General features: G+C 39.7%; 1 protein-coding gene across 6 annotated transcripts in view; it reads right to left on the bottom strand.

The window, feature by feature from the left end:
- The window catches only part of MAP7 (microtubule associated protein 7), a 179,118-nt gene that overhangs the window by 31,712 nt on the left and 125,439 nt on the right, over positions 1–21,967 (bottom strand). For 3 of the 6 annotated variants that reach the window (XM_074990495.1, XM_074990493.1, XM_074990496.1), the window contains exons 5-9: positions 21,009–21,123; positions 16,131–16,241; positions 8,534–8,647; positions 2,968–3,110; positions 410–504 (exon numbers count right to left, since the gene is read on the bottom strand). In XM_074990495.1, coding sequence (XP_074846596.1) covers positions 410–504; positions 2,968–3,110; positions 8,534–8,647; positions 16,131–16,241; positions 21,009–21,123 — 578 coding nt within the window. The remainder of the gene's footprint in view (positions 1–409; positions 505–2,967; positions 3,111–8,533; positions 8,648–16,130; positions 16,242–21,008; positions 21,124–21,967) is intronic. The other 3 variants (XM_074990494.1, XM_074990497.1, XM_074990498.1) reach the window with 3 other exon arrangements.

Genomic DNA, 21,967 nt, shown 5'->3' with positions numbered 1-21,967 from the left:
AAGAGGGACTAGCGTGATGCCTTCAGTTGTTCCCGACTACACCAGTACTTTGCCACTTCCAAGTGTAGGAGGGTGTGTACCGTTCTGCCTGGTCTGGGGAAAAGGGGATTTCTCTTGGCAGGATTGCCCTTTATCAATTCCCCCAGCCCTTCCAGTTCGCCAGGCTGTCGTCCTCTATTTCTGCAGCCATACCTGTGCCTTGCTACCTCTTTTCCCCTTGTAGCAGCATTCCCCGCTCCCCTGCCAGCCAGGCAACAGCTCCCCCAATTAAGGTGCAGTGCAGTCACTACTGATTAGAGCTTCTTTTAATTGCCATCTTAATGCATGTTTTCCATGGCCGTCTCAAACACCCAACAAACATAACAATTAAAGCTTAATACTTGAATCCCAGCATCTGAACGTCACTTACCACACTGGGGAGAGAGCTAGTGGTCTAGTTTTGGGATTGGAAGGAGAAGGAAGCCTCTTTGCACTGGAGGAGGGGTCCTTTTCTTTTTTGTCAGTCTAAACATCAGCAAACAAACAAAGAAATCATATTGCACGAGCATTTCCCACGGGCACAGGAAGCATACCACAGCCTAGACATGAAGCACAGTAAAATGAGAGATCAATGCTGCATCCACACTTTCTAAAGCCTGGCTACATCAGAGCTACTGTTAAATAATTACCAACTTCACATGATGTTAACTGGTGGCCCAGAAGTGAAAGACTCCATTACCACGCTCCTAAACCACCCAAGTCTTTTCTTCTTGTGTTCTGACGTGGGGAAGCACACTAACATGACTCTTGTAACAAATTTAATGATGATGTATGCCAGGAAGTGAGCATTTGATAGTACGCACGCATATTAGTCACTCTGGGCTGTCCTAAGATGCTACGGGATACTTCTCAAAGACTGATATTGATGCAGGCAAACAACCACCCTTTTTTAAAGCTTTGCTCTCCACTGCTGGCAGTACCCCCAGAGAGTCTTGAAACCACCATTGTACTTTCTCGGTTGGCAAACAGCAATTTCCCATCCCCCACACCTGACAAACTGCTTATGGAGCTCAAGTGCACATGCCCCTATTGATTTTGTTTCCTTGTTTTATGTGCCAGCACCACAGATGCCATCCCAGGCCTGAAATATGGCCCTCCTCCTCTTCTCTGCCCTTTGACTTGGCAGCCAAAAAACACATGATGCTCGAGCTTATGCAGAATAGTTTATTTTCTTCTTCATTCCTTTTCCCAGAATGACAATTTTTTGGCACTTCAACAGTAATCTGAAATCTCTAGTGGAACTCAAGAACATATTTGCTACCAGGTCATAACAATTTCAAAGTAGATCAAAATTTAGGACCATATCAGAAAGCAGTCATGTAGCACTTTAAAGACTAACAAAATAATTTATTAGGTGATGAGCTTTCGTGGGACAGACCCACTACTTGTCAGAGCACCTTTAAATATAAGAAAACCTCACCTTTTAGGAATATTAAATTCGAAGTACAGCTGGTAATTAGCAGAGGAAACGAGTGATGCATGGGTGTATATCAAATATCTTACTCAGATATCATCTTGTCATTTAGTGAACAGCATAATCTTGTCAGAGTCCAGTATTATCCTACCATGACCAGGAATCAACCACAGCACTGGCAGAGGGGAAGGCACTGCATGTTCTTGCTCAGGAATTTGATTAGTTAAAAGATGTCTATAATGTTTAACTCAGCCATGAACTTAAACTGATTTTTATAAAATACAGGAAAAGAAAATTGAAGAAACAGGAATCCCCCTTTTTTTTTTTTTTTTTTTTTTGTTATGTTTTTTAAACTATTGACCACCATAAATCTTGAAAGTCTTTGGGCAATTAAGCTTAGTGTGAACAAGGTTTTAATGGAAACATTTTTAAACAAGTGTTAGCAAGTGGCGGACTCAGAAGAAAATACTTTGCACAATGATGTCTGCCTTAAACGTCAATAGACAGGTGTTGTCAATTGTCATACCTCCTGACTGCCATGGAGTTACACTGTTTTGCAACTTTTGAGCATCTAGCCCATTAATTGTTTGGTGCACAAAATGCAGAATTTGTTAGTGAAATGTCTAACCATATTTGTCAGTGACACCAGCAGTTCTGAAGATGGAAAGAGAATCAGTAGATTTTTATTCCCTGTCAGTTTAAAAAAAGAATTTTATAATATATACTTCCTAAACACATTTTAAAAATAAATCTGATCTCAATTATGAGCCTCTCCACTGCACAGAAAAATGTGAATAACTGCTCACTCAGCTTCTCTTGCTAACAACAGGTTGCACCTCCTAAAACCAGCACACACTGGTCAGGTGATATCCCTCATCTGGCAGCTGCCCTAGGGCTCAGTGATTAAAAACCAGCAGACAGATCCCTGAGGCCCAGGACCCCATGTGGCATGGTCTGGGCAGTACCGAGGGCTGGATGGAGGAGGCACAGCATGGCCCAGGTGGCGCTGAGGGCTGGCTGCCATAAGCCCCACCCCTTCGGGGGGGTCCCAAAGCCAAGTCTTCATTCCCTGCCTCATCAGCCATCGGTGAGGTAGTATCTTTTATTTGCCATCTTCTGTTAGCGAGAGCTCTGCGTAGCTCAGAAGCTTGTCTCCCTCTCTCCAAGAGAAGAGGGTCCAATAAAAGACATTACCTCACCCACCTTGTCCTTCTAATACCATAGGACCAACACAGCTGTAACAACAGTGCACACATCAGAAGAAGAATGTTAATAGCAGTACTGATTGGGAGCTGGATGTTTGCCCTTTCAGAAACTGAACTGAAAACAAATGAATTCACAAAGCTACTGATACATAATGACAGACTGAGCATGTTAACCAGCGACCCAGAAGTGAAAGACTCCATTACCAGTCTCCTAACCCACAAAAGTCTTCTCTTCCCCTTGTATTCCAAAGTGTATTTATGCCACGTTTCTGCTACGGATGCTAGACTACACAAAACTAGCATGCTTACCCCTGCTGAGTGTGGGGTCCTCCTGCGTCCAGCTGTTGTGCCAAAGAGTTTTGTTCGGTCTGCTGGATTTCTGCAGTTCATGATCTTGTAGGACTGAGGACTGATGGGGCTGCAAGATGCTGAACGAGGACAAATGGGGATAACTACGTGTGGGTTGTTTTCATTTATGTTTTTAAACAGAACATCATTGGAGGAGTGACAAAGCAAAGCCAACACCAGGAAACGTGAATGAGAGAGAATGAGACAGAGAGAGAAAAGGGAGAAGGTATTAATACATAAAGAACAATTTTAGCTGTTAAACCAGAAGCATCACTTGATATTCACTCACTTAGCTCCAAACAGTTACCAGTACACTTCTATTTGGAATTCATATACCTTTAAATCTAAAAGTAAAAAATTACCCCAGATTTTTAGCTATCTTCATATTTATCAATGAAGAGGATGTGTCCAAAAGTAAATGGACATCAGGGAGACTACCTTTTATTTTAAAAGTGATGGCTCCGGTAAAGCAACAAATACAAAACTTATAGATCTGAGATTGATTAGCTTAGCCCATTCATTGACATGCATTTTAAACAGGTTCCTCTCCTCCCCCTCTGCACCCCAGATCAGACTAAAATTAGGTTTTCAGTAATTGTTGAGGTGGGAGACGGAGTTGGGAAAAAAACCAGATGTACAAAGATCAAAACATTTTATCATCTAGAGACTATAGTTCAGCAGTCTAGCAAAATAATTACATTCTTTCACAGCAAATTCACAAAGTCACATCATGTATTAAGAATAACTTGCGAACTTGTGATCTGGTGAAATGAATAAAGATTTCAGAAACAGACACCAAATAAATCCATGCTTCTACCCTACCTAGAGTACATTATTTTATGCATGTGTCTTTTTATGCTTTCATTAAAACTGATATACTGCACTTCAGGGGTGGCCTAACTTACTGACCCTCCAAGCCACATGTAACCATCCTCAAAAGGGACAGGGCTAGGGTATGCCTGCCATGACTTTAGGCTTCAGCCCTGCAGGAGACACCTGCTGGGACTTCAGCCTCACTCCTGTTGAAGCCCCAAGTACTGGCAGGTGTGGGGCTGAAGCCCCAAGACAAACTCTTCCATGCTGAGCAGAAGCAACATATGGAGAGGGCATGCAAGGTCACACCTCCACCCATGATTTCTTCCAGAGTTTCTGGGTCCTGCTTGGCCACATGGTGTTACCAGGCCCTTTCCTGCACAGCAGGTGCCCCTTCCTGCAGCTTCTTCAATATACCTAGAACACTTGTTATTCAGCACATTACTCAACGGCAGGGACATAGCACATGGGTTCTGTGTGGTACCTTTTCCTTTACATTATTTATAAAATCAGCTTCATTTTCTGCATGCAAAAATCTCTCCCCAGGTTGTGAGAATGGTGCAGTGAGTGAAAGAGAACACAAATATCTCCATGCACGTTATATTTCCACAGAACTGCACACTGCTGTTTTTATAGAGGTCCACTGATCTATCAATGTTACACTTTTTCTGGAGTGAAAAGTAAATGAACTTCATTAATAAAGAAATTAACCTCACTTAAAAGCTATGGCACAGGAACATGTTTGCTTTATCATTTAAGATGAACATGTTCTACGAAATATTGATTGGTGTGCATCACCAGAAGGTGAACTGCAGAGCAAGCACCACATGGAGGTTCACCCAGATCTCTTTGCTGATTATCTCCTCCTGAAATACCAAGGTCTTCAGCACAGAAATAAGTTTTAACTAATGTCTATAAATATATGTACAGTATATAATTTCTCTGTTTAAATCAGTCTTCTTACTTCCTGATTCTCTGAAGTTATCCCCAACAGTGACAAGTCAAATAAATACTGGAAGTTGAGCACTTCATTTTATTTGTGATGGCCCCGAATGATGTTTTATGGGGTATCGTCACAAAACAAAAAAGCAGTCCTGTAACACCTTAAAGACTAACAACATAATTTATTAGGTGATGAGCTTTCATGGGACAGATCCACTTCTTCAGATCTGGAGAATCCTAATAACTGATAGAACTGAGACGAAGAGAATTTAAAAAAAAATTAAAAAATGACAAATCAGCTAGATAGGAGTGGGGAAGGGGAAAAAATTCTGTAAGTGTCTATTAAGATAAACAACTGCCTGGAGTTACTGTGAAAATTGAAGGTGTGGAAATATGTTCTTATAACATGTCAGGTAATTGAAACCTTTATTGAGTCTGAGGTGATAAGTATCAAATTTGAGAATAAATTACAATTCAGATGTTTCCCTTTGTAATCTGGTGAATAGTCATTGACAGGTAGCCATGTTAGTCTGTATCTTCACAAAAACAAAAAAGCAGTACTGTAGCACTTTAAAGACTAACAAAATAATTTATTAGGTGATGAGCTTTTGTGGGACAGACCCACTTCTTCAGATTTGGAAAATTTTGTAATCTGGTGTTAAAGTCTCCTTGTTCTGGAATGAACACAATTAAGTCATGGATACAATGACTCGGTAAATGGCTTATGTGTATTCAGATTCCAAATGTCTGATTTGTGTCCATTCATTCTTTCGCAAAGTGATTGTCCAGCTTGTTCAATACACATGGCAGAGGGGCATTGCTGGCACATGATGGCATATATCACATTAGTGGAAGTGCAGCAATATGAGCCTCTGATCATGTAATTGACAATTAGGTCTAGCGATGGTGTCTCCATTGTAAATATATGGACAGAACAAAAAAGCAGTCCTGTAGCACTTTAAAGATTAACACTATAATTTATTAAGTAATGAGATTTTGTGGGACAGACCCCTTCAGATCTCAAAAATCCTGATAAATGACAACTGAAACTAAGAGAATTTAAAAGAACAGACAGAGCGGACAATGGGGACAGAGTTGGCAATGGGATTTGTTGCAGCTGTTCCGGGATCAGCGTTTCTGTGGCGTGGTGTGTGGTTACTAGTGAGTATTTTCCTGAGGTTGGGTGGCTGTTGGTAGGAAAAGAACAGGTCTGTCACTGAGGGCCTGCGAGAGTGAAGCATCATGTTCTAGTAGAGGTTGTAGATGGTCTATAATGTACTGGCGGAGTTTGAGTTGGGGGCTAATAAGCGATGACAAGTGGTGTTCTGTTATTTACCTTCTTGGGCCTATCTAGAAGCAGCTGATTTCTGGGTATTTGTCTGGCCCTGTCAATCAAATTTTTTACTTCTCTCAGTGGTCAGTTAAGGACACAAATGAGATTGATGGTGGGATGCAAGTTGTTGAAATCCCTGTTGAACTCTTCAAGGGTCTCTTCCAAATGACAGAGATAGTATCGATGTAGCACAAGTAAAAGTGGGGTAATAGGGGATGGGAGCTGAGGAAACCTTGCTCTAAGTCAGCCATTAAAACGTTAGCATATTGTGGAGCCATGCAGGTGCTCACAGCAGTACCATTGATCTGCAGATATAAATTGTCCCCTAATCAGAACAGTTGTGGGTGAAGACAAAGTTACATAGCTCAGCCACTAGATGTGCCATGATGGTTTGGCTACAGTGCTCCAGATGGCTTGTAGTCCATCTTCATGGGGAATATTCTACATTCATGGTGACGAGGATGGTATTTTCAGGAAGATTTTGGATGTTCTGTAATTTCCTCAGGAAGTCAGTGGTATTTCAGAGATAGCTAGGAGTGCTGGCAGCATAGGGATTGAGGAGGGAGTCCACTTCGCAGAATAGTCCTGTAGTAGGGGTACCAATACCTGAGATGATAGGGCATCAGGGTTTTCCAGCTTTATGGGTTTGGGGTAGCAAACAGAAAAATCCTGGCTAGGGCCAAGGTGTGCCTGTGTGAATTTGGTCCTGAGTGAAGACGGGTAGCTTCTTGAGCAGATGGTGTAGTTTCTTTTGGTATTCTTCAGTGGGATTCCATAGAAATTTTTAGAGGGCTAGTTAAAACTTACCTCTCTGTTCTGTATTCTAAAGAGCTGACTTAGTAAAGATTTTAAGAGAAGATATCTGAATTTAACTTAATGCTTGCTCTGAAGTTCATCTTTAATAATGATGAAGGAGCAGGGTAATTTCCTGGAGATTAACGAGAGGCTAGGATGAGTTGACTCAGCACACAGCCATGGTCCATTAAAACCAGATGATCATTCATCTCCAGGAAATGCCCTGAATTCAGGTAAAGCAGACACCGTGATAATAGGGCAAAATGGGTATACAACAGGTATAGATGTTTTTTGTGAACTGGGCGGTACTATTCCATTTTGCACAGAGAGGGCATTAATAGAGAACTATCCTGAATATCCTGCTGTATTAACCATTCATGTTGCTTGAAATATCTGCCAATATTCCATTCAAATTACAATTTATTGTTTAGCAAGTAACTGAAAATTTTTCACATCTGCTGTATAAGAGATCTTGCATTCAAAGTTAAGAGCCTTGCTGTCTCAGCTATTTTTATTGTAATCACTACTTGCATTCCCAATTTCTGACCTGCTACATACTAGCTTATGACATTCAGTACTAATTTTACTTTGCTTTTAAATACACGACACTCCCGGAAAGGACCCACAGGGGCTAATTGTGTTGCGTTTGTAAAATATTACCCTCCCCTGCCCCGAGATATCCCCTTGGAACTGTGCTGCAGCCTACTTAACCATGGGGATTCTGCAGTTAAAGCATCTTTGAAAAATATAGTATGAGAGAGAGAGCCGTGTTAGTCTGTAGCTTTGAGAACAACAGAAGTCTTGTGGCACCTTATAGACTAACAGATGCTAGTTAGTCTATAAGGTGCTACAAGACTTCTTGTTGTTTTGAAAAATATAGTCTTCCAAGGCCTGTATTCCTCCTTACTTTCATTACCACTAAAGGCATATTTATAAAAGAAGGCTAAGAAAACCTGTCTGGACTTAAATATTCAACAGGTGTAAAATTGCATTATCAATATATTAAAATCCCATAGTGTGGCCAGGAAATATCTTTACGACCCATAAACAGAATAACTACCTCTTTCCTAGAATATATCAGTGAATGACCCGATTCTTATCTAGTCAAAACTAAGGAAAATGTCACAGGCATACTTTAAACCACAGGTGGGAGATGAATATTAACTTCATAATAAAAGTTAACTGACTCTTCTTTTGTCTTCAAAACATAAGATACAGCAAATAGTTTGAAAAACGAAGTCATATCATATCTGTCTACAATTTTTAAAAAAACATGGATAATATGCCCTAAATAATTGGAAAAATACACAATAGAACAGAATGATTTTTTTTTGGTAGCAGGGCTGTTCACAGCAGCACTAGCAACATAGAGGGCTATTGTGTTTGCTGTATTGGGTCCCCATACTATAGGACCATGATGTGATTCTGGTTGTCTTATGCCACTTCTTTGTTGAATTAGTAAAGATACTAGAGACAGATTAAAATAAAGAGAGAGGGAAAGACAAAGAAAGGCACACCAAGAACATCTGTGCTTTTGTACACACTCATACTATACAAACCAGGAACACTACTGAATACACTTAAAAGAATTTCTGAAAGGAACGGCTGTGGTAAAATATTAGGCATCCACACTTTCAGGTTTACCTGCGTCTCCAGACAAGGCAGCCGTGCTTTTACTTCTGGCCAGGTATGAATGTGTGGGCATCAGCAGTCTGCTAACAATGCTGTTCTCCCATGGACTGAGCTGTAGACGGCGAGCTGCATGTGCACCAGAAAAACAAGATGTTAGGATCAGACACTTTTATAAATCACCGTACGTTGTGGAATATGCCTTGCAACACTGCACCTACTCATTGAAAGGGATCTTTAAATTACAATTTAGCAATTACAAGCACATAAGTCACTCATATTTCACTCTTAATCCACTTCATTGCCTTGATCTGTACATTTTAAACATTTGCTCTCTTAGCACTTCTTTTTCAATATGATAACATAAAACTGTAAACTGCTACCCAGTCCTAAATTCTGTTCCTATCCCTAAGTACTGCAACTCAATTGTAGCACATGTTCTTTGTTCCCTACTTTTCTAGACAGGAACAATGCCATACAAATTAAACAAAATTCGGAAGCCTGTCATTCATATTAACAAAAATGTATGGTTGGTTAGCAAAGAGAGAATAAAGACATAACCTTTACAAAAGGAGTTTTTGGTTAGGCCCCTAGCATTTCACAGAAAGCTCTTTGGTCCCCTCGCAAATGGGAGCCATGTTTCCTTTAATTATGTATGGAAAGCTCAGACACTAAAGTGATGGGCGTATTAAAATTTCTTACATATACATTGGAGACGACTGATAAATCATAATAGCCTTAACACTGCAAGCAATGACAAGTTTATTGCATTTAAAACATCCATTCACCATAATTTGAGGGTAGCAAGAAAGATTGCTACTTGAATTCATTAAGGCTGGTCTCCAAAATGGTAATTAACTGCCAGACTTAAACTGGAGACCAAGTTGTACTTTTAAATGTAGAAGTTCAACATTACTTATTAAAACCCTGAACTCTGAATCCATGTTGCTCTGGGTCCCATGAAAAGCTAGACTGATGCCAATAACAAATATTATCCTATGAGAGTTTAATTTCCTTAGTTGCCCCCAGCCCAATTTTTTTTTTTTTGCATATAAAGCTGCTCTCCTGATTTCTGCTAACACAGAAGTGGCACCACTACAGAAATATAGGTCACACAAACAGCAGGCTGTCTGCACAAGTGCCCTTACATAATGAACTACATACAGCAAAAGCTCTCTCCCATTAATGGAACTATTTCCAGGCTCACACAGATTACACGAAGTACAAAATACTGGAGAGGCCTCCATTACCGTACGCTAGTTGTTATTATGTTTGCCTCTTGACAAGGAGGAAGAAAAACCCATATAACATAATTATTAAAGTGAACGGCTAAAAATCATTTTGTTACTCCTCTGCACCTCTACATTCAGCGTGTCCATTATTTCAGCTACTGTGTAAACTCATGGATTTTGTTCACTGCCTTTTAATCTTCAGAAGCCAAGCATGATTAACCGCATGCTAGCGAAGTGCGACTTTGAGGGAGGAAATGATTGAGGCTAAAGAAATACTGTCACCCTAACTAAATTTGAGCAAAATCCCAGACTTATGGAAACACAGAGGGTACTTGCATGGTGAGGCGAAGAAATACGAGATATAGAATTAGGACTTACTCCTGATGTGCACTTATTGTCTCGTATAGTACTTACTATTACTGCATGCACCTCTGTTGAGCTCAGCTACACACACAAATAAAAATTACACTTAAGACTGGGACTAAACAGTCCACAGTGAAAGGCATGCACAAATGCCCTAACTGGGTGATCTGCCCCTTTATAAGCCAAGGTTCTGGGAGCAGCCAGCCCTATTTCATTTTTAGACCCATATCTTCAGGGTGCTTGTAACCTGCATTATAGGTTTACTCAACTTTGCAGCCCAGGTTAAAATTTCATACTGAAATTATTTATATTCACAGATTCTATGAAAGCAATATTTCACTTTTACTATATTTTCTAATAGGCATTAAGATAAAAATTTTAGTTGGAATAGCTAATTAAACTGCGCCTAGGGAGCTAATACGGCCATGGAGTTGCAAAGAAATCCTGCAGTCACCTTCTTCTTTCATGCACAGATGAAGTTCTTGGATACTCCAGGTCCCAGCACAGTGCAGTATGGGGAACGTGGATCAGGATTCACACCACACTCCCCATCAGCACCCAACCCAAGCCAGGAAAGCTAATGATCTAACCACCATGCCAAATTTGGTGATGAATTCTGAGGCACATTGCGCATACACTAAGAAGTAGTTCAATCTTTTGTGTGTTCAGACCTATAATCTACAAAGTTTGCTTCTCCAAATTACGAGAGGTGGGATGTAATCAATTCAATTTTATGCAAAAATCAAGAGTGGTCCTTTGTCTCCTGGTAAATTGCCAAAGAATCTGTGGAGAGAGAGAGAGAGAGAGAAAGAGAGGGAGAGAGCCACTTCTTGGGCAAAGCAAAAGCAACTTTTTAGTTCGAGTTTTTTTTTTTTTTAAATCACTATTTTGGAGCAAAGAAAACAAGGAGAGAGGTCTCTGTATGGCTAGGGCAAGGTGTTCTGAAGCACATACCTTTAAATTTCTTCCACTTTTTAGTGAAAAACTAATGGTCTGTATTGCCACCTTTGAAATATTTAAAACAAAACACAAATTAGGCCTCACAGCATCAATAGGGATTTTTTTTCTAAATTCTCGATTTTTATGAAAAATAAATGTTCTGGATGGTGCATAATCCAGTTCTTTAAGAGTTTAAATGAGATGTTTTGATTTAAGCTAATTTTTTATTTTATATTTATATTTTTATATTATGTTCTTCATTTAGAAATTAACCTGTTTAAAATGAAATCTGAATTTAATACAAAATATGCTCAGGCCTGAATTTGTCATCCCTTAAATATTTAAATAATATAAATATGCTAAATCCATGAGCCTCTATCAAAAATGTTTGGAGTTCAAGTCAGCTTTTCTATATCAAGTCTGATTTATCTAATGAATATATCTATTTATTGAGATGAGCCTTTATAAATATGTCACAACAGGTTAGCCGAAGTGACTTGGGAAACTCTCTTTTCATTTTCAAAGAGAGTAAGACCGGTTAGAAATTAAGTCCCAATCACTTTGAAAATATTCCCAGGCTGACCTGAAACAATCAGTTTAGTTCACAGACTACAGTTAATTCTTCTGTATAATAAAACATTTATATATAAATTGGAACATATTTTAATTAGAGAAGTTTATGCATCAAAACATTTAAGATTGTTTTAAAAAAATAAATGTGATAAGCTGTTGTGAATTTAATGCAATTCCAGTTAACATTCTCATGCAGTTTGACACAAATCATATAGCAAATAACCAATACACGATTCAGCATTTTCCAACATATCAAAATGCATAATTAATAAGAATCAAACTATTAGATTATGTAATTTCTTAAGCAAATATGCATGCCTTCTTAGGTAGCAAAAAGATGTAATTTTCTTAAGTGCCTCCAGTATAATGTAAAGACTGTACTTAGTTGTAACTTAACATGTTTTAATGATTGTGTCAACCATTCAGAATGCACTTTTCTTTAGAAACGAACTGAAGTACGAAGAAAAAGTTGATTTAAAAATGATCATTTAAATTGAGGTTTTCTATTTGGTGATTTAAATTAATCCACCCTGTAAATATGGGGTACTTTTTATTTTGAAGAAAAACAAATTTTAGAGACAATAGTGAGACCAAACCAGAAAAAAAAAAGCCATTGGTTGCAAGGGAAAGAACTTTTAACTTCTAAAGCATCAAGTTAACAACAGCTTCCTTGCAGGATACAATTGTCTAATTTTAAGTGTCTCTAACATCAACCTAATTGTTTGCATTATGTTAATTATTCATGGTAACTTGCAGCGATTTAAATTGTTAAACCTTTATTACAAACAGGAAAGTACAGCGTGAAGCCTATATTAGCTGCGAAACTAGTTGCAAAATTGCAATAAATAGCTACACAATAACGCTGAACTTGAAAAGGAGTTATTAACATATTTAAAAAGCATTTTATGGCTAAAGTTAAATGTCCAACATTGAAAACCTTTTTCATAGTACATGTTGAACCTCTCTTGTCCAGCACGCTTGGGACCTGACCAGTGCCATGTGAGAGAATTTGCTGAACCACGGGAGGTCAATGTTGTCTAGTACAGTGGTGTACAAAACAAGAGTCATGGATCGCCACAGCCCCTCCCATCAGCTGCCACCCCCCTCAACAGGCATTGCCTCTCCAACCAGACACCACACTCCCCCACCAGGGACCTCATCCCCAGCCAGACACCCTCTCCAGGCACTGCACCCCCACGAGCCCCCATCCAGGATAGTCACTGGAGCTGCCCCATGAAAGCTGTACCCCGAGAACTTTCCTGGGGCTGGAGCTGCACCACACAAGCCGCCCCAGAGCTGGAGCCGTGCTGTGTGAGCCCCCACAGGGCTAGACCCCACTGGGACCGGAGGAGTTGCTTCCATTCCTGCATGGAGTGGCCAGAGAGGTGCCCCACATTCACCACAATGTGCAAACAGGGAGTGTATTGCGCAACATGGGTCTAGCACATTACCAGCACTTCTGCTGCTTACTGGGCTCTTAGAAGACCTGTAGGGGCAAATGACAGCTAAACAGCAACACAGAACACTGAGAGCCAGGTCTGGTGGCTGTAAACAAACTTCATGGGACCGTGGGAAACTTGTTTGGATTACACATGTTGCTGAATGAGAGAGTTCTGGATTAGAGAGGTTCAACCTGTACGAACTAAAAAGTCCCCTGTTTTTCAACCATTTAAAAGATGCTACTCAACAGAAGTCACTCTTGATGTCAGAGATAAGCTACCTATAGTAAGCTCATCATACTCCAGTTCCATACATTATGCATTGGAATGCATGCCCCGGAATGCATGCCCCTGTACTAAGGGCAACACCTGCATGGAAAAACTGAGGAAGATGAGGAAGGAGACTTCTTCCCATTGCACAGCCAAACACAGAACAGTTTTTTTTTTAAATAAAAAAGCTAACTGCTGAGGCCACTCCAAGACACTAAATTTATGGGCTCAGCTAGGTTGGGGTAGCCAATGTTCCATGCACCAGGCAGCAGGTTGTAGTGGATATTCACTCTCTTTTCAAAAACAGATTTAAAGAGCCTTATACAGTATGCCAGCATTACCCTGTCCTCTGAGCACATCCAAAATTTTTGGCTAAGGGCACAAGGGCTAAGACCTATTCTAATTAAAACTACTCGGGCTATTTAGTCTTCACACCCACCGTCACTGGATTTTATCCAGACGACCCTGTGCAGAAAAGTCGCCTGGGATGATATTCATTAGACTAGCCCAGTGAAAGGCTTTGTCAGCCCTGAAGAGATCTGAATCTGTGGCTCCCAGGAATATAAGGTTCTCTCTACACTAGGCTAAGCAAGTTGATCACAGATACACAATTCTATTTTGACAGTTGCATAGCTAAAAATCGACATATCCACATTTGGCTAACTTGGCTGTCTTTACTGCGGAAAGTTAACAGGAGAGTTTCTCCCATCAATCTCCCTTACTCCTCAAATCTCAAGTTAGATTTTGCACTTCCATACTAGATGCGTGAAACTGAAGCCAGAACATCAACTGTGAGCAGTATTCAAACCTGAGTCTTGAAGCCTTACACCTTGTTGCCTGGAGCATTTATTAGGTGAAATGTCCCCATACTGTGGCAGTGTATTGTACACTAAGCCTATGGGAAAGCAACTACACACAAAAAGATGGATACAGAAACCTTCTGATCACACATTCATAGAGAAATAGACAAAAGTTCTCAAAACCATGTGCCTTAAAATGATCCTGAACTAGTAATAATACTTGATACTTGTACTGGCTTTAATTGGAAATCCAACATCTACCAGCAGCTTGCTAGTAACACACAGTGGTACAAAAGAGACTGAAATATTGCCTTATATTTCATGCAGGAAACAGTGCTGGCTGAGATAACAGCTGGTGGAAGCTCTTGGGAAATGACGGGTGTGGGGGTTATGGCAATTACTGTGTACAGGTCTCTGTAGTCTCAGAGGAATGACAGACCTCAGTCAGAAGTCTGGAAACTCCTGGAAAAACCCACCTTTTGCAGAGTGTTGTGGCATATATAACACAGCTGAGTCGTAACTTTTGCAAGTACTAAATATATGCACAGTTAAATCCTCATTATTCAGGCTACTAGTGGCACTCAGTATAAAACCACCAGTAAAGAATTTCTCAGCCTTTTCAACCTTTTGACAACATTACGGCTGACTTGAAGTGGACAAAAGACAGGAACTAGTATACTCTATTATCCACAAACTGATACAACCCATTGCTGAGCCCAAGTGCAGCGGGCAATATTCCACAGCATTATCATGCATGTTCCACTACTGCTACTGTTTTGTCCCCAGTTGCACCCTATACAATGCAGTCACCTTCACTTGTGAAGTAGGACAACAGTAAATGCTAAAAATTGGAAAAGAGTAATAATATTAGTACTGACTGGGTTTCGATAGCTGTCTGAAGAAACTACTTTCAGGAGTTTCACCATTTCAGAAAAAAATACGCCATACCCCATCAGCAACCTCAGCAATTATTTTATCCCACAGACAAGAGTTTGCTCCCTCTGCTCTCAAATCTTGTCATTGTGGTCTGTAACAATATACATATAGAAACAAACAGATATAGACAGAAACAGACATACAAACATGCACTCAGTGCAGGACATTTTGTCAGATACAAATAGTGAGGCTTTCCAACCAGTTTGATGGGCTCACACACACACACACACACACTCTCTCTCTCTCTCTCTCTCTCTCTCACACTTACTTTCTGGGCTTATAGACAGATACTCTAATTTGGGATAAATTACAAGATGCCCCATTTGTCATTTGCTGAGAAAAGGAAAAAGGTCCCTTATAGTCCACTTCTTTTCATATGAGCAAAATAACTTACTTTAGTAAACTAATTTAAGATTAACTTTATAAGTGCTGGCAATTTCATATTGCCAGTTATGCTGTTGATTAAAAGTCTAATTGTCCATCTTGTGTGCTGGTCTAAAAATGTCAAGCCATTTCTTCCCATAGAGCAAAATTATGAATCTAAACGAGTCTAGAAAAATCAACAGGCACCATCTGAGCAATACCTAACTGCTTATTAAAGTTTAAAAATAATTCCACAGTATGAATGCATTAACTACTTAAAAGCTTCATGAAACATGTTCCCAGAAGTTAAAGAATTGGAACCAAAGTACAAATGAAAAGCAAAAAGGAAGCATGACTCAACATAAACATATAAAAATAAAATGGTTACATGCGTAATGGAGAGATGTGTTGTTTCTGCAGTTGTCAATCATTTACTAAAAACCTGACAGAAGCACTGCTTTTATCACTTGCTAAATGATATCATTCAGGCACGTTCTGATCTTTGAAAAATAGAGCTCTTCTTGAAGAGTACGCTCAGTCATTTAACTTCTTTCAACCATTTGCACTCTTTTCATTCCTGTTTAAATAGCGTGCCGAAAATGACTATAAATGCTTACTGTATCTGCAGAGATTGTTAAAAACAGTGACTCAGTAAAGAACACTTTTCCCTCTCGCTCTCTCTTTCTTTAAACTGTACCTCTGTCTGAAGAATTTAGTAATGTTGCAGATGAGGAGGAGAGCCGCTTGTTAATGACTGGATCAACATGTTTCGAAAGGTTCATTGTTGAAACAGACCGCCTGTCTGGATCTAAAACAAATGGAGATAATGCTATTTGACAGCCCACATGCAGTAATGCAACTTCCTAGCACACTAATGGGAGGAGAAAAGTACAGCTAGATATTCTCTGCTCTATCACTAGAACTTTAAAAAACAGAAAGGACTTCTTAGGGGACATTTTACAGGCGGCTTAAAGACTTGGCACATGACTGTTTAATTTAAACTGCAGGCAAATAAAACAGATATCCTGGATATTTTTCATTCAGTCAAGCTGCAGTCCAAGGGGTTTCAAAAGGAAGCTTTGAATGGACAGCTAATAAAATGTTTAATATTCGCTTCACTGCACCTGTGGGTGGTTTTGCTGAAGGCTCAGACAAAATGGAAAATTACAGAACATCAGTATCGTGTTGAATGCTCTGGTCCCTCTTTTGAAGACCATGTTAGAAAGCCAGAAATCCTTAGTATCACTTGAAGCCCACATGAACCAGGAGATCAGTATCTCAGAGCATACAAAAAATGCAAGATAAGGCAGAGGAGGAGGAACAAAGCTGGGTATCCAGGACAAATGAGGGTGGGCACAAGAGGATTTCAAAGATTAGGCTCAAAGCAAAAGCGTTTTGAATACACAGTAGTCTCCATATCAGAGAATGGCTTTTTTCATGAAGACTGAAAGAAAACCAACTAGTCGTTCCAAAACTTCATGTGATTTAACAGACAAATGAAATAAATGCCATGTAGAAAACTAAAAATATTTGCAAAGCACATGCTTCGTCCATGACGCCAAAAGTTTTTTTTTCCTTTCTTTGTGCCTTTCAGAATGCAGCATGACGCTACCTCACTCTTCTGTTCCAATAATGCAAAATTAGCACTCATTTTACGAAGAATGTGATATTTCAAGAGCAGTGAAATGTACTTGTGCACAACCAGAGGCTTCCAAAAACAGAAGAAAATTAGGAACTAGGAGGAAAAAAGCCATGTACAGGCATTCTCCAAAATATTTTTGGGGAAATGAGTGCATAAAATAAATCTCTTGCAAGGTAGAATTGTGTTTGGGAAACTCAGTTATTGTACTAAATTTCTGAATTACACTAACCTGAGCAAGAGCTCCAAGTAGCTCCACGGTTTGTCTCTCTCACACCCATAAAAGTTTCTCCAGTAAAAGATATTACCACACTCATCTTGCCTCTCTACTGTCAATGGTATTTAGGCTTTTAGGTGGCTAAATCCCTTTGGGAAAGAGAGACTTTGGCTCCAAAATCAGTTAGGTCCTGCAATTCTGGGTGTGGTAATGGATAAATACCTTTAAAATCTAGGCCTTAGCACATGATTTCCAGTTGAAGTCAAGGAGAGTTTAACATGTCCTTAACTGGTTTGCTGAATCAAGGTCTATATGCTAAATAACCTTCACAATATCAAAAAGGATATTTTTTCAGTGATTGTCTATACCTCTGTAATACTTTCATTATAATGACCACATTAACAAGTGTTAAAACATGTTACCACAAACAAACGTAAATATAGTACAGTGAACTTTCATATCAGGCAGCCCTATGGACTAGGAGCTTGCTGGATATTCAACTATTCTGAATAACAGAGAGGTGTACCTAGCAACGACTAACACTAAAGAACAATAAGACTAGATATTAAAAAAACAAAATATGTATGCAGAGCACTTTATTTACCAACAACAGTCGTATTGTACACTGTATTTGCTGTGTTTATTTGTACACACATCCCTCACTACACAAGCACAATTGGTTCCCAAATTTCTGCTCGCAGGTGAAAACTTGCAAGAGGGACACTTAATTCCCATTAAAATACATGTAAAAGTCTCTGTTTCATTCCAAGTGCTCATAACTCAGCAAAGGAGTGGCAGCAGATGGCGCTGCTTTTGAAAGGTAAGTGAACCTTGGGTTTGGGGGTGGGGGGGGAGTTGGGGCAGGTTAAAGGCTTGGGGAAGTTTAGGCCATGAGCGGGAGGGAGGGTTAAAACCTGGTGGCAGGTTAGATCCATGGGGCAGGTGGGAGTAGTTAAGGCTGTGGCGAGTTGGGTCCACAGGGAGGGTGGGGGTTTCAGGCTGAGGCAGGTTGGGGATTTAGAGCCAGCAGGGAGTTCATATTGCTGTGGGTTGGGTCCGTGAAGAGTTCAGGCTGAGGCGGTTTGGGTCTGCAAGGAGAGGGAGGTAAGGCTCGTATTAGTGGGATGGGGCAGAGTTCACTTGTCTAGTGAGCAAAGATAAGTATGTGTGTCCCTCGCTTTAGCAAGCATGCATAAGTAAAGTACTTGTTTAATGAGGGATGAATGTATTTACTGCCACTATACTGTACTTATGGAAAACGTAACTAAAATTTACTTCCAGTTAAAGTGTCGATTATTTGAGAGTTCCGGATGATAGAATGCTGGATATCAAAGAGTTCACTGTAGTTGTGGACAAATTGTCTTTGTGTTAAATTCTCCACTAATCAAAACAGGATGGAAAAGTTCCTTGTATCAGAGGTAAAGTATAAAGGATAGGCCTTGGGAATGTAAGGGAAAAGGATATTTTAAAATTTGATTTTCATCCACTATCTTTACTTAACTTCAGCAAAATTCAAAGAGGAACTCAAGAGTCACATGGATAACAAGAACGTCCAGACCTGGAATTGTTAAAACTAATTGGAAATGACAAAAACTTCACAGTTCAGAGTTTAAGACACTCTCTAACCATTAGGAATAGGATGAAACCTTCAGGGAGCAGGGGGAGGAGACACAGATCAATCCACATTTGCCTGCCAGAGTGTTTCTTGAATGTTTCTCCAAAGCATTTGTTAGTTTTAGAGACAGTAGGTACTAGACTTAATGGGTCTTATCCAGCACGGAAAGCCTTATGTTCCTTGGCTGCTCTTTGATAGTGATCACAAGGCGTGGGTGAGGCGGAGAACTAAGACATCAGATCCTGTCCTGATCATGTGAGAACAAAGCACAAGCCATTACACCAACAGGGGACACAGGCAGCTGCCACATGAAACAAGCATGAGCAGTATTTTGGAGATGAGAAGCAACAGCAGAAAGGGCATCTATTCAATAAAGTCTCTTAAATCAGTGCTGACGTCTAGTCCTCATAGATCCACGTAGTCCAAGAAGAAGTCATTCACTTGGATGAATTATGTGTGAATGTCAGTCACATACAAAATCTGTCAACACAGAACAGGCCAAGCAGTGTTTGTTAGCTACACTTGTGCTAACGTGTTCTAAAACATTATTTGAGCAAAACAGCATCCAGAATAATTACAAATATTTCACACGCATGATGCAAAAGACAAAACAAAGCCAAAATAGAGCCCAAAATATGCGCACCATAGAATTCCAGAAGGCTATTTTAAATTAGTTAATATTCTTTATAAAATTTAACCCAAACTAACATGATACAATATACTGTAGTCTGTATGAGATAGTTTAGTGAACTGTGCCAAATCCTTTAAGTCAGCCAGTAATACTTCTCTATACTTAAAAACAAAAAATTAAACTGGTGGCTAACAACTGTTCTAATCTATGTGGTATGATGTTAAGCATGCACTTGGTCTAAGTGACATTGATTTAAAGGTAATTCAATAGTTACTAGTCCTATTTCTTGAGGAGCTAGCTACACATGAAGAAATCAACAAACCACAGTGATTTATGTACCGGGTTTTCTAGCACCCCCCAGAAATCTGAAGTAGTGCTCCAGGCCTGCTAAATCGAGAAAGGTGAATGATGATTCAACAAAATAACCTAGGGACAGAATGCAAGACAAATGATTTTTCATAATAAAGAAAAATAAAAAGCAAATGAGCTATACAGAGATAAGCAAAGCAAGAAGTAGAACATTTTGTGGAAAAACAACTGTTTATTGAATTTTATAGTACAACAAAATAAATGTATTATGAATATTTCTCATCCTCATTTGGTGACCAGCTTGGTAAAGACATTGTTTTCTTCTTGATAAAAGAATGTCATATTTATTGAAGTGTATGAATTGAAGGGAACATAGATGTCCACTATATATAGACTTTCCCAGTGCAAGAATCCATGAAGGACACAATTGTATTTTCTTCTTCCATTGGAGGCACACAGACATTATTAAATAGTAAATGAAATTTCATTTACAGAAGATAGTTATGGGCTGAATCTTCAACCTGTAATTTGTTGCACTTTACATTTTTCCTACTTCCAACTTCTCCTTAAGAAAGTGGAAAAATACCCACTCAAGCCAATCAACCAATATTGATCAGATTGAGAATGTTTCTTAATGAAAAGCAAAGAATTTCTGTGTTTTCCTGTGTATGCGTTTTGCCAACTAGGATACCAACATAATACAGCAGGTTTTGAAGACCCTTGCTCTTTCCTATTTGTATGATTAGCTTAAAATTCAATTTTACAATTTCCACCAGAAATTCTAACAAATTTCTGTTGCTGTCCTACGGTACCTAACACTTACATACAGTAACTTATATTTGATTAATGACACAGCACATGCACACACACACGTAAGTGGACACAAGCACTAGCAAAGCAGCAGAAGTGAGCAGCTGTAGATATACATGAAGTTACATGGTGAGTTCCTTAATTATGTTTAAGTTTTAGCTGAATTTCCCCTTGTCCCTCCTTAGCCAAGCAGACTTAAAAAAACATTCCCATCTTCAAAATAACAAACAACCCCACCCCCACCAGATTCATGAATAAAGAACTATTTAACACTGCAGTACTCTTCTCTTTGTGGGAACAAAGTACACCATACAGACAGGGACCTTTCATGAGAAATTAGGTCTCCTCCATTACCTGTATTATTAAAGCTGCTGCTATGAAGTATTCCTCCCCAGGACCACCTGTTTTGCTTTTGTTTGGGCTTCTGGCTCCTCTCGATTGTACGGCGTACAACAGCTTCATGTCGCTCCTGAAGCACAGGAGGAGAAGGTATGAATATGTTTGGATGATGCTGAGGGTTTTAACTAACCTTCCCATCAGACTGCACACTTGACTTGCATTTGGACAAAACATACTGGCCATCTTGGAGTCAAATGCAAATTGTTAGGCAGTGTTCAGTGAGAATTCCAGCCAAAGAACTGAGCTTACATCAAAACAGGGCTTTATAGTAATTACAAACAAATGTAACGGTGAAAAGAGGGTTGCTTGAGACCAGCTCCTAACTGAAACTGGGCCCTCTTCTGCACTGTTTATGAGGTAAAGTCCCCACCCTGCATTTCTGACACCAACTTGATGTCTATGCTGCAGCTGGAGGTTTGATTGCAGCTTGGGTAGACATATTTCCACTAGCTTTTGTTTAGAGAGCACACCTAAAAATAGCACCAAAGAGATGCTGGCATGAACCCCGAGGGCTGTCAAGCAATGCAGGGCTCAGGACGGATATGTACAACTGTGCTGCCACATCTTCTCTGCTACCTTTAGTCATTCTAGCGAGATAAAAGATAGCTCAGGAACACCCATCTGAGCTACAATCGCACCTCTGACTGTAGTAAACATATTCATCTGCTTGGAGAAGACAAGCAAAAGGTGGGAGGGGAAGCAGAGAGAAGAGCCGATTTGCCCAAGGTCACACAGCAGTAGTCACCATCATGCAGTTAAGTGGAAACTAATTTATTATTCTCAGAGGGGTAGCTGTGTTAGTCTGTTTCAGCAAAAACAACAACGAGCCTGGTGGCACTTTAAAATCTTATGCTGGGGCATAAGCTTTCGTGAGATACAAATCACTTCCTCAGATGCTGAAGGAAAAAAATACC

The sequence above is a fragment of the Carettochelys insculpta genome, chromosome 3 (assembly GCF_033958435.1).
Source record: "Carettochelys insculpta isolate YL-2023 chromosome 3, ASM3395843v1, whole genome shotgun sequence".
Lineage (NCBI taxonomy): Eukaryota > Metazoa > Chordata > Testudines > Carettochelyidae > Carettochelys > Carettochelys insculpta.
This window is presented reverse-complemented; position numbering and strand designations above follow the sequence as displayed.